Source organism: Pangasianodon hypophthalmus, chromosome 3 (assembly GCF_027358585.1).
Source record: "Pangasianodon hypophthalmus isolate fPanHyp1 chromosome 3, fPanHyp1.pri, whole genome shotgun sequence".
NCBI lineage: Eukaryota > Metazoa > Chordata > Actinopteri > Siluriformes > Pangasiidae > Pangasianodon > Pangasianodon hypophthalmus.
Window position 1 is genome coordinate 5,685,800 of NC_069712.1, and position 12,918 is coordinate 5,698,717.

General features: G+C 39.9%; 1 protein-coding gene across 6 annotated transcripts in view; it reads right to left on the reverse strand.

The window, feature by feature from the left end:
• zgc:152968 (uncharacterized protein LOC564848 homolog) overlaps positions 1 to 9,139 on the reverse strand; it is a 50,676-nt gene extending 41,537 nt beyond the window's left edge. For 2 of the 6 annotated variants that reach the window (XR_008301499.1, XM_053232836.1), the window contains exons 1-12: positions 8,963 to 9,139; positions 8,573 to 8,728; positions 5,339 to 7,182; positions 5,170 to 5,256; positions 4,668 to 4,872; positions 4,274 to 4,473; positions 3,983 to 4,123; positions 3,787 to 3,901; positions 3,604 to 3,675; positions 1,008 to 1,148; positions 436 to 549; positions 22 to 95 (exon numbers count right to left, since the gene is read on the reverse strand). Coding sequence is in view for 5 of the 6 variants with exons in the window: in XM_053232836.1 (XP_053088811.1) it covers positions 22 to 95; positions 436 to 549; positions 1,008 to 1,148; positions 3,604 to 3,675; positions 3,787 to 3,901; positions 3,983 to 4,123; positions 4,274 to 4,473; positions 4,668 to 4,872; positions 5,170 to 5,256; positions 5,339 to 7,182; positions 8,573 to 8,723 (3,144 nt within the window). In the remaining variant the exon portion in view is untranslated. Of the gene's footprint in view, positions 1 to 21; positions 96 to 435; positions 636 to 1,007; positions 1,149 to 3,603; positions 3,676 to 3,786; positions 3,902 to 3,982; positions 4,124 to 4,273; positions 4,474 to 4,667; positions 4,873 to 5,169; positions 5,257 to 5,338; positions 7,183 to 8,572 lie in introns of those variants that run through there. The other 4 variants (XM_053232837.1, XM_053232835.1, XM_034303004.2 and 1 more) reach the window with 4 other exon arrangements.
• Between the last annotated feature and the right edge of the window lie 3,779 nt (positions 9,140 to 12,918).

Genomic DNA, 12,918 nt, shown 5'->3' on the forward strand with positions numbered 1-12,918 from the left:
TTGAGACCAAGAGTAGTGTACCTTGAACACTTGGCACCCAGGTGATCCGACTGCGTTCTCACAGCAGCTGTAGCGTGTCTCCACTCCTCCTGGTACTGCGAGAAACAACAAATGGAAACACTTATGTACACTCAAAAGGTTGTGGACACCTCAGTTTTCTAAATGTTTCACAATGCCCCGAGGTTTGGGGAGCTGCTTGGGAAAATCTCTCAAATGTTTCTATTCAGTTCTTTCCAGAGCAACTTGACTGATTTAAGTTCAGATGATGGTGTATTGGAGCGGCCAGGCCAAAAAAAATCTTCATAACATTGAGGTATGTTTTGGTTTGTTGGAGAAAAAAAAAAAAAGGCAATGTGTCCCCAGATATTTGCCTGGCAGTGTTGATACAGGAATTATGTCTGGTAAATGCAGTTATTCACTTAATCCACTTCTCACCTCTGTTTTCCATGACTTTCCCATAATGATAGTTGCACTCTTCTTTGCGAGTGTGCTTTCCTGTCTGGCTAATGGAGAAAGAAGTTCCACAGCGACAGCAGATTCTCCTGAAAACTGCGGCAATTGACCACATTGGTTATCCAACATTCATACTGAATGTGTTTGTTGTGCATTTATTCCAAAGGGTTTCCAACAGCATTCTACATTTAGAAAAAAAATAAAATATTAAATTGCTCAACAAGGCAGATTTCAGCCTCTGGAGAGAGACAGCAATGTAGAGGTTATGCTAATCTAATAGGCCTGATCCAAATCTTCAGCAGCATGTGAATATTAAATCCAGATGTGATCAGAAGTCGTCTCTCAAACACTTTTCCATTTTGGAAAACCCTTAAGCATTTAATGGAGAACCATACAACAAAAGATTTCCATCTCTAAAACCCCTAGAACCTTGAATTATCCAAAGAATTGAAGAACACCTTGCTTGGATCATCTCCATGAGAACTATTAGACACTGTTCAACTACATCTTGATTTTGTTTGAAATTTTCAAACATATTCTTTCAGAGGACCTACCATCAGTGCTGCCCTTTTTGGCGTCACCATACTGAATGGCAAAGCCAGCTTTATCGGGGTGTTTGTGAGGATAGTTATTCTCCCTCAACAGGGCCTTGGTTAGAATATGCTCCTTCAGCTGATTGTAGAGTGTGGTGTCACCTAGTGTTGAGAAGAAGTGTGGGTAATAGACATAATCAATATTAAGCACCAGTTATAATTATATATCTGGCTACATCTTCTGATAGCCCATTCCACATGACTACTCTAGGGATGTAACCAAATATAAATACATTATTCAGTTTGAACAGATCATTTGATCTAAACAGACACAATACGGATACAAATAGGAGCTGCACAATTCTTTTCTTTTATTTATTCATTTTTAACACTTGCCAGAAAGATTGACATTGATTTGCGCATCTGTGGATGCAATCACGCGAGCAGAAGGTTTTTACTTTCACGTGAGTGCGCAGATAGATTTGAAGCTCGTGGGACAAAGAATGAGCATGGTCATTAAGAGGAATGATGCATTTACAAGCCTTCATTCATTCATCCATCCATCCTTAGTAACTGCCTGGTCAGGGTAGTTAATGTAGACGTACTGTATATAGAACCAACTAAATTCATTAGAAAATGTCACAGGCAGGTACAAAAAAAAAAAAAAAAAAAAAAAAAAAAAAAAATGCACAAGAGGGATTTAAAAAACTTCCAAATTAGGCCACACCTACTTCAATCTTAATTCAGATATATACTAGCACTGGATATGATGAATATGATGTAATATTGATACTTATAAATTCCACGACAATACAGTTTTCTGAAATATTGTAAAATCTTATTTAAAACATCTGTGTATACATTTACAAATTCAGACTGAAAGCAGCTGATTAGATATTAATTTTGAATATTTAAAATTATAAAATTTCAGTTTATTATAAGAGATTTTCCCCCTCCATTACAATCATTTATTTTTGAAGATATTATATAAAATATTAAACTTAGTAGTTTTTTTTGTAAATAATGCAGCACAACCAAAAATATCAAATGATACTTGTCATATCACCCACCCCCATTACAGATATGCATAATTGGAGCAATAAACAGCTATACAGTGCCCTACACTAATATTGGCACCCTTGGTAAATATGAGCAGAGAAGGCTGTAAAAAATTGTCTTTATTGTTTAACCTTTTGTTCAAAAATTTCATCTGACCATAGAACCCGATCCCATTTGAAGTTCCAATAGTGTCTGGCAAACTGAAGATGCTTGAGTTTGTTTTTGGATGACAGTAGAGGCTTTTTTCTTGAAACCCTTCCAAACAACTTGTGGTGATGTAGGTGATTTCGGATTGTAGTTCTGGAGACTTTCTGACCCCAAGACGCAACTAACTTCTGCAATTCTCCAGCTGTGATCCTTGGAGATTTTTTTGGCCACTCTAACCATCCTCTTCACAGTGTGTTGAGACAATATATACACACGTCCTCTTCCAGGTTGATTCATAACATTTCCATAACATTTGACTGGAACATGTTAATAATTATTGCCCTGATGGTGGAAATGGGCATTTACAATGCTTTTGCTATTTTCTTATAGCCACTTCCCATTTTATGAAGCTCAACAACCTTCTGCCACACATCACAGCTATATTCCTTGGTCTTACCCATTGTGATGAATGACTAAGGGAATTTGGCGTACGTGTTACCTCATTTATACCCCTGTGAAACAGGAAGCCATGGTTGAACAGTTTCCTGTTCCTAGTCACCCAGGTGGACTAAAAAAATGTAAAATATCAACGGGAATATATTTCAGATACATTTTTCTCATATGAATTCATGGGGTGCCAATAATTGTGCCACACATCTTTAACAAAGTTTTTTTTTTTGGGGGGATAAATTTGTTGTGTTTGCAATTGTTTGATATCCATGAGAGCAGAGTACTTTTATGCCTTTTTTGAACAAAAGATCAAAAGGTTAAACAATAAAGACAATTTTTCACAGCCTTCATTGCTCATATTTACCAAGGGTGCCAATATTAGTGGAGGGCACTGCAGATACAGATAGTGGCACTGCATTACAGCCCTAAATTACTTACAGTCCCAGAGGACAGGAACAACAGTTCCAGCACTTCGCAGAACACTTTTTTTCATATTATACTGCTGATTTGACTTGATAGCTACTTCACAAAAGTCAAGCTTTGAGACCTGAATCAAATATTCCAAAGTAAAGCAAGCACCATGAAGTTCTACTGCTATTTCTCTTCAGGAATGTGACCTCCATTTAGTTAGAAGACTAAAGCCTATATTAAGATTAGCACACTTACTAAGAGAATTACCACACAAAACTAGGTGAAACACTTAGTATCCATATAATTGGAACGTGAATTGAATATGGTGACATATCATATCCCCTTTTTGTCAGGTTGTGTACTGAGCCGTCCAAAAGCAAACTCATCTAGTACACTATCACACTCTACTGTACATACAGAGCACTAAGTGTATTCCCTAAGGGATGGTCCACTAACATTTATACATAATGAATCGGATAAAATTGATATTAATACTAGCAGGATGGACACTTTAATGTGACCCTGAAATAAAAGCTAATGGCACTCTTACCATTTTGCAGGAGTGCTTGAGTATTGAGTGGCACATTTCCTCTAGACGCTTGTGCATCTCTTTCACTGGAAACTGTATGGTGAAAATAGGGCCAGTAACACTGAGATTAGCATATTCCATGAAAGGTTATCTAAAACATTACAACCAAATTGCTGTTAAGAACCATCCATCAAATTTGCATACATTTGGCAGGAGCTGCATTTTGATTTTTAAGCCTCTTGAGTGCATTCACTGCTATGCTTAGATACTTCAGTTTATTGATGCTGCGATCAAACACAGTCTTCTCTTCTGCTAGTGCCTGCAATAAAATAAGGTGCAAAAGGAGCATTTATAAATGTACTACAGAGATGATGTATCAGATGCGCTTTTTGTTGCAAACCTTTTCAAAGGCATCTTGCACAGTGGCTGATGTTTTCAGGAACTCCTCCACGAACAGATTTACATACCGCTGCCGTACATCATGAGGAACCTTTACGCCAACCTCTGCACGTCCTCTCGCTTTGCGCTTAGTGGGAATTGACTGTTTAAATGATTGAACATCATGTGACCGGTTTAAATGATTTCTTTGCTTGTGTTATTCTACAATTGGGTAAAGTAATATAAAACAAAATATAGCTACAATAGAAAAAACTGAGAAAGACCACAGCCTTGTTTTGCAAGCTTTACCCACCTTGGCAGGTGTGTAGTTGGTTGGTTGTGCAGGCTGTGCAGGCTGTGGGATTGGAGCTGGCTGATGAACTGGACGTGCTGCAGGCACAGCAGCAGCAGGAATTAGTGTGACCGGTAAAGCACAGCTCCCTTCAGGGACAATCAGGTGAAGGTTTGGGCCAATTCGCAAGGTCGCTCCAACCGGGAGGATGTTCACACAGTCTAAAAATTTAAATCTCTTTTTAAGAACAGTTTTTAGTGTTTTTGTTATGGAACAGTTAGCTTTGGACAGTTATTCCTTTCTAAAAACATTCAAGCCTGTTGTTTAAACAAGGTACTACAGTGATAAAGCAGTGTAATAAATTTTGCCTTCCAAGACTGGGTTTGGACATCTCTACTCTAATGAGATTACTCACTGTTTGGCACAGCAGTTGGATGAATGACAGTAGGTGTGAGGACTCGCTTGGCTGCATTGGCTGCAATAAAGGATTGGCACCCTTTCACTGCTGCTGTAATAGATGTTGCTCTCTTCTGACACTGCTGACTCTGGCTGGGCACAGGCAGCTGGAAACCGCCATCTCTAAGGGGCACGATGACCTGTGCTTTGTTTTTACTGACCTGCTGAGTGGTCATCAAATTACAACTCAGCAAATATAATTCATATAGGATTAATTGTTGTTCTCAATACACCCGAACAAGGTACGTGAAAATCTACAGCCCCATCTGGTTCTGGTGGACTGTGGGCCTTAATATGAAAAAAAAAACATGTTGACCAACTGGGTTTTAAAACATATGGTCTGTTGTGCAATTTGCATCAACAATAGTTCACCAAGTAATGTTACTAATTGCATTGATGTGCAAACTAGCATTCAGGGATCCTTAACTAAAAGTAGTATTGTTAATGAACCACAGTCTTACCTCAAACTTTGCTACATGGGCTACTCTCTTTTTCTGAGCAAGAACTGGCTTGACCATCTCAGCCTCAGACATCTTTGAAACCTCTTCCTACAAAATAAGGACAAGTTTGATAATGATAAGTTTCCTCCTTCCTGGTTCAGTCCAACCCATTGTACACCCATCCACTTACTGGCATGTCACCTTGAACGGTGGGATCTTCAGCCTTGTTGGCTTCCATAAAGATTCTGTAGCACTCTTCCATTGGATCACTCTCTGAAAGGTCTAGGTCTGAATAATTGAGCTCGTCTGAAGAACTAGAGTCAACTGCTATCTTATCTGTCGCACCCAGCAGAGCAGGTGGTTTCTGCAGGATCTGACACCCAGGCAAATCCACAGATGTAGCGGCTGGGTTTAGCTCTGTATGTGGAGAAGGAACCATTGCGGTGCTGGTTCCAGAAACGTACAGAGGTACGTTCTGAACAACGGGTTCCGCTGGGACTTTCTGGGCAAATGGCCAATTTGTGTCAGCAGAGGCTGGAGTGTTCTGACAAGATCCAGGATCCTTAGTTATGGCTTGGAAAGAGGAAGTGGTGGGAAGGTAATCTTGAAACACTGATGTCTTTTGTGTGTTCTCTGATGACTGTCCAAGGGGCAAGGTGTCCATTTTTTTAATGTGACCTGAGAGCCAGTTATTTGGTTGTACCTCAGGTTCTGTTCGCCTTTGCAGCCTTTGTGTGACAGGCTGTAAAGAATGATCTCCATGTATCTTTGAGCAACTGGGAGCAGAAGGGATAGTGTCAAGGAGGCTAGCATCCACATCTTGAAGGCAAGCAATGCTCTCACTTTCCCGCCTCAGGTGGTCCAGGCAAATGGAAATATCGTCTAGAACATTTTCAATATTTTGTGCTTTCTCTTGATAAACACCAGCGTTCATACTGTTTGCAGGTATAAGTTTTTCCAGTTGGCCAACCTGTGAAAAATCTGACACTGAAAAGGACCTTGTATTTTCATGCAATTCTGGAGAATTTTTAGTCGCATAGTTCAAGATCTCCTCCTTGCATTTGTCATTCTTGGAAGCAGCCAAGTTTTGTTTCAAGCTCTTATGAAGCACTTCGTTATTTTCTGCAGGTAAGGCATCAATCTCCATCATCCTCTTGGACAATTCAGGTTCTTCCTTGGCCATCCTGGGATGAACTGAGGGTTTTTGTTCACCTTCAATAGGTATACTTCTGACAGCAAGTACTCCTTCAGAAGGCATTTTTTCCCTTTGTGGTATGGAGTGTCTTGGTTTTACCACATTAGTCTCCTTATACAAGGACTTGAGTGACTCCTGTTGTTCATTGATGCTAGTCATGTCCTTCTTTGCTGGCCTAATCTTTTCTGCTTTCTTTTCTAGCAGTGGCATGTCAGTATCAAGAGGGGCCATTTCTGAAGATTCCCTGGTTATCTTTATAAAATCTGCATTTTCACTGGGTGATGAGCTTTGTATCTGAGATCTCTTGTTCCCATCATTTTCAAAAGGTGGAATGTCAATGACTAGTTCCCCCTCCTCATCAGAATCCTCAAAATTGCAAGAAGGAACAAGAATTGGATCTGCAGAAATACTCTTACCCTTTCCTTTGTCCCGCTGATCACGTTCCACATCAGCTTTATTGGTTGACTTCATTTTATCTGTTGAGCTGCCAGATCGCAGGTCAGCAGAAAAATTTGAACAAGGGTCATATTCCAGATCAGTTTTTGGTTTGGTGCGATCAACAACGTATTTGCGGGCAGCAGGAGTGGCCTTTTTACATTTCAGCTGGTTTCCATTCTGGTCTTTAGACCGAGTTTTTCTGGTTACAAAATATTCTTCTGAGCTAACACCAGCACTCTCAGCCTGCTCAGACTGGTAGCGGGACAGTCTTTTTTGTTCTTTCTCCACTTCATTTCTAACTGCTTCAATCTGTTTGTTGATCCTTTCCAGCTCTGAAAGACAAGTTTGGCTCTGTTCGTGGTTGTGGAAGGTTCTACTAGCAGCATTATGATTGCCATGACCTAGGGCAAAGTTTTAAGTGAAAAAACTGTTGCAGTGTAATAAGTTAAGCTTGTAAAACATCTGTCCAAGAACATTTACGACATTATGTTGTTCCAAACTGATCAGTGTCTCATAACTTTATTTACCAATGCTTTAAAGTGAAAATCATTGATCTGATCAAAATACTACACAAATATAAAGTGATAAAGATTAAGATCAAATGACAATCCAATACGAATTTAAAAGCATATTTCATAAGATATAACATTATGCAAAGAAATGTTACAGCCAGGCAAGGAAAAGTATCCACGTACATACTTTTTTTTCCAGTTCTTACTGGACTTACTGTACAGTTTTCATGTTTGTCTACTTGCATTTCCCCTTGACCTTAAGAGTTTTGGTTTTTACTTGCATTTTAGGAGAAAAATCTCTACTTTTTATTCAGTAGGTTTCAAAATCATACTCTACAACAGACTTTTTCTTTGGCAAAACAACTTCAATCAGTCAGTTAAAATTCCTAACACATCTACACTTCAACTGCAGCTGGTGGGTGAATGACCCCTTGATGGTATTTGTAAATTTCTACATTTGAGTTGCTAGCCAACATATTACACAATAAACGAAGTTCAAGAATTCTCTCTCAAATCTATAAAAAAGTCACAATGAAGTACAATATTTATCGCTATCAATCGGTCATTAGCTAGAGAGTTTGTATTCATCTAGCCAAGCTTGCATATTAAAATAAACTTTGTTAGCATTACCATCATCAAATCACATCTAAAAGACAACTCGGAATGAGGTCTGATAATTATCGCAAAAATATGTCATTAGCTAGAGTTTGTATTTATCAAGACAAGCTACAGTAGCATATTAAAATAAGCATATTGTTATAGTTATCATCATGCTGTGAGAGATTCAGGAGTTAGCCATTATTTTCACCAGGACTTGTTCTATATGCAATTTCTCCAAATATATAATATATATATATATATATATATATATATATATATATATATAAATAAATTTTTAAATGATTGACAAGACCAATGCTGTTGTTTCTACTTGTAGTGTCTTGCCTTAAAATTTAATTCTCATAGCATTTAGTAGTTTTAGTAGTTCATCAATGTATATTCAGCACCATGTATGCTGCCTAATTTAATCACCATCAACATAAAAAATGTCCCTGGATTCAGGCTAGTAAGTTCTTCACAAAAGCAGATCTTAGGCCTAGGTTTGGTTTGCACTACATGTCCTGGTGCGTTTTCTTTCTTAAACCCGTCTCTTGCATGAAAGACGTGAAGGGGGGGCGGGTTCATACACAGTCTGTGCACCATGTGCTCGGTTTCTCCAGGACTCCATGACCGGGCCTCAGAACCGCTGATTTAGGCCACGCCCATAATTAAAACTTACCTTTTTCAGGTGCTGCGCGCGCACTTCCGGCGCACACACCTGTATTTTCTTCTTCTTTGACGTGTTTGTAGGGACAGTAAGGTCGCTCACATCCGCCCAAAGTGAGGAAAGGACAGTCAGTTTCAGAGAAGAGTCCAGCGGAAGGAAACATCGGCGCTTTTCACGGAGAAAACAAGCACGAAAGAACAGAGGGCAAAGTCAGAGCTGAAACTAGAAAGTGTGTGTGTGTGTGTGTGTGTGTGAGAGAGAGAGAGAGAGAGAGAGAGAACATGCGCTGTCCTGAGGAGTAGTTTATTTAGCGTTAGTCAGTGTCATGCGTGGTATCTAATTCAAGAGTGTGTTATCGAGCAAGTGTTGGTCAGTGTGAGGTAGATGGAAAAGCAAACACACGTAATCTCAGAAGTCAGAACGCGTGAGTCACGTCACATAACGCCGCATCGCAGAAGAAGATACGATGCGCTTTAATAAACGCTCTCATTACACAGACACGTCCAAGCCTCATCTGAGCATTATGTAACCTTCCGCGCTCCTGCTTGAGCTCTTTCCTCACCCCCAGATTAGTGCGTCACTTCCGGTGCGCACTTAATGAGCCCGCAATCACCTGCAGCCAATTACGCGCACTTCCCTCGGGCACGCGCACTTTTCGCGGGCACGCGCAGACTCTGCAGGTCCTTTAAAAAAATACATACATACTGTTTCTGTTTGTTATTTTTATGATAAATCACTTCCTGCTGACAATTCATTTGATTAACACTAAAATGAAAACTGGTACATAAATAAAGAAAATAACTGATCGTGATTATTATCTGTTTTGTGTGTGTATGTGTGAAAATGGTTATTTATTTTGTGTATTTCATCTTCTCTGGCTACTGTAGTGCCCCAGTTTAAATTAAATAAGATCTATCTATCTATCTATCTATCTATCTATAATTCGGTCTGCTTAGTTTTTTGGTGCCTGTTTGTCTGTCTGTCTTTCTGTCTACCTATCTATTGATCTTTCAGTCTTTCTGTCTGTCATTAGAATGATTATTATTACTATCACTATTATTATTGTATTGTACATAAATAAATACTTTATGTGAGTCTAAAACAGCAAACATTCATGGTCAGTAAGCACTTTATCCTGGATCAGGATCACAGTGGATTCTGAGTCTTTCCCAGGAACACTGAGCATGAGGCCGGAATACACCCTGAATGAAACGCTGGTCCATCACAGGGCATCATGCACACACATTCACACATTCATTTACAGCTAGGGACAATATCAGTGAAGCATGTTTCTTTGGAAAGGTGGGAGCAAACAGGCGAAACTCCATGCAGAATGTAACCCAAGTTTAGGATTGAGACGGGAACCCTGGAGATGTGAGACGGGAACCCTGGAGCTGTGAGACAGGATCCCTATCCCTGGAGCTGTGAGAAGGCAACACTACCTGCTGTAGCCAACAAATGGATTAAATTTCTGCTTTGACTACACTCAGTTTAAAGGTTAAATCTACAGCCCTTAGATGATCCTTTGGTTTGACCATCTGAGGGATAAGGTTCTATGTAGGACCCTACAACAATGTTCCCTGAGCTTTCCAAGTATATCCGTTAAAACTTTGTGGAAGTTCCACAACATTAAACATAGCTACATTCTCAGAAAAAAATAGGACTAAACTGTACCTTTCCTTGTCACTAGGCTGGTACATTTATCTTTTGTAACTTTAATATGTATCATTTACCTGGAAACATGGATATAGTTTACCCTCAAATACAATCAAAGGCACAAAAGGTGTACGTTTGAGAGTACCACCACAGTGACAAGGAAAAGTAGAGTTTAGTACCCTTATATAGTATAAATGGTCCAAAAAGTGCAGGTTGTTCTTTAATTAATAAGTTGTAATTGTTGACAAACTGCTGTGGTATAAGAGAAATAAAACACTTCAGGATTTGCAGTTATGGGAAAATAATCAACTTTGGGGGAGTATCAATAACTCTGCTCAACATCAGGCCTCATCATACCACCCAGTCTTTGATTATTTTCCTATAACAGCACAACCTCTATGTTTTATTCCTTATTTAACACTTGCCACTGTACAGGCAGCTAGGCGTACCATGTTCAAGTGATTTAGATTGAAGGTTTTACTTTTCCGGTTACAAATGTCGGTATAATTATATCACAGCCTGGAGTCCTTTAACCTATAAGACACACTCAACAGATTTAGATGATTTTTTTTTTGCCTAAAGCAGATTGCTCTATCCAAAAATGGAGCAACATGGGGTTCAGTGTTTTGCTCAAGGGCACAATGGCAACAGTTTTCAGCTGGGATGAAACCCCTGACCTGATCAAAGCCGCTGGTCTAGCACTCCAGATTCACAAAGCAAAGATGATGTTTGAAAAGAAGGCCAGGAGGGAGAGACACACTGCACTTCCTCGCTGTCCACTGCTTTATTATATCATCCCTACAAGACAGAGATGAAGGAGCCAGGCGAGGGGCACAGAGGCAACCTGCCTCTCTTGATGTCTCCTTTTCCGCTTGGGAAACGATGCATCACAGAGAACCCAGTTCACCTCCTTAGCAGGCACACTGCCATGCTCTGATCTTCCTTTGCTTATTTTTAAAAAAATGTGTACATCTGTATGATGATGTTCTGGCCCGCAAAGAAAGGTTTGTGTTGGCTTTGCAGTCAGTGAGCAGCTGTTTTCTCTTAAACTGGCAAAGTGAGCAATTAGAGGGCGGATCATAAAGGATTGAGTTCCGTGGCCTGAGGAGGATCCGGGCGCCATCTTGAGATTCTTTGGTATCGTTGTGAATGAGAGAGGGCTGCCAGGATAAATGAGAAGACCACAATGCACATATCTCAGTCTAAAGAGGGCAGTTTTGACATCAAAGATATGGGGGTGGAATCACAGGAAAGAGTCGTTCTCTCTCTTTCTCTCTTTCTCTCTCTGTTGGAAAGGCCAACCCGGGAGACCCCAGTCTGATCCTGCCCTGATTTTGTGATACAGACCAGATGGAATTCATTAACTAAGCGCTGGCACTCTTCTCTTTTATGCCAATGAGTCATCCAGTGGAACTCATCTGTTTTTTTTTCTCGATACCATCATCCAAAGCTGTACCTCGCAATAATTATTCACTCAGATCCATTACCAGAGGTCTACTGCGTTCGCTTGCTCTCGCTGTTAAACTCTGATTATTCCCGCCAGTGCTTCCTCTATGGGATCAGCACTCAAACACAGCCCAGAGGCAGATGAGAGAATTACAGAGATATTGAGACACAGACACACACACACGCAAGCACACATTCACACCATTAGCAAGACGAGCTTTTCCTTTGGCGACTAATAAAGCCTTATCGCATTGACCACCTACAGGCATGTCAGGTTTTGCATGAAAATGAAACGGTAACATAATCTGTTGATCTTTCTATTGCCGGAATGCTTAACGCCATAAAAAAAACACAGTGATCATTTAATTCTCAGCAGTGGCCGAAGGGAACCGAACTGGGTCTCTGTTACAGCCTTTTCAAGCTCCAGTCTTCTAACGTTCCTGCAGCACAAATCCAGCACCATTAGGCTCGTACTCATGGGATCATTTGCAGCAGCTCAGCTCTCGAAACAGAGCCCACCACCCTGGAGGAAATGCTTTACACACTCATCTGTCATGAGAGAGAGACAGAGAGAGAGAGAGAGAGAGAGAGAGAGGTGGACAGGCAGCCAGTTGAGCAGTCACAGCGTCTGTGTGTGTGTGTGTGTGTGTGTGAAGGGAGAGTACAGCAAACACAGCAGGGAGATGGAGGCTTTTGTCAGGCTTCAGAGCATGACCAGTCTCCACACATAGTACACACAGAACAGTTGCACTTTTTTCCATTTAACTCAAAATGGAGTGTTATTTACTGTGATTACTGCAGCTCTAAGACTAATCACACCTGGAACGGCCCTTACAGAAAAGTCAAACCTTATGTGTGAATTCTCAACATGATTCACATGTGAATTTTGTACATGTGGTTTTAAACACGTGTAATGTTTCAATACTAACCTTAATGTAAACCTTTTATACACAATTCTTGCACGTGACCTTTCCAAGATTCATTTTCACATTTGATTTATATATGATTAATTTATTGTCACACATGAACATTACACCTGATTCAATTATGTTCAGGTGATTTTTGCATGATTCATTTTCACATTTGAATCTTTTCAAATTCATATTTACATTTGATTTTTTCATGATTCATTTATGTTCGCATGTGATTTTTTTTCACATAATTAGTTTATTTTCACATGTGATTTTTCCACAATTCACTGATTTTGCACAACTCATTTATATCACATGTGCAGTTTCAGGGCATGATATGGTGGA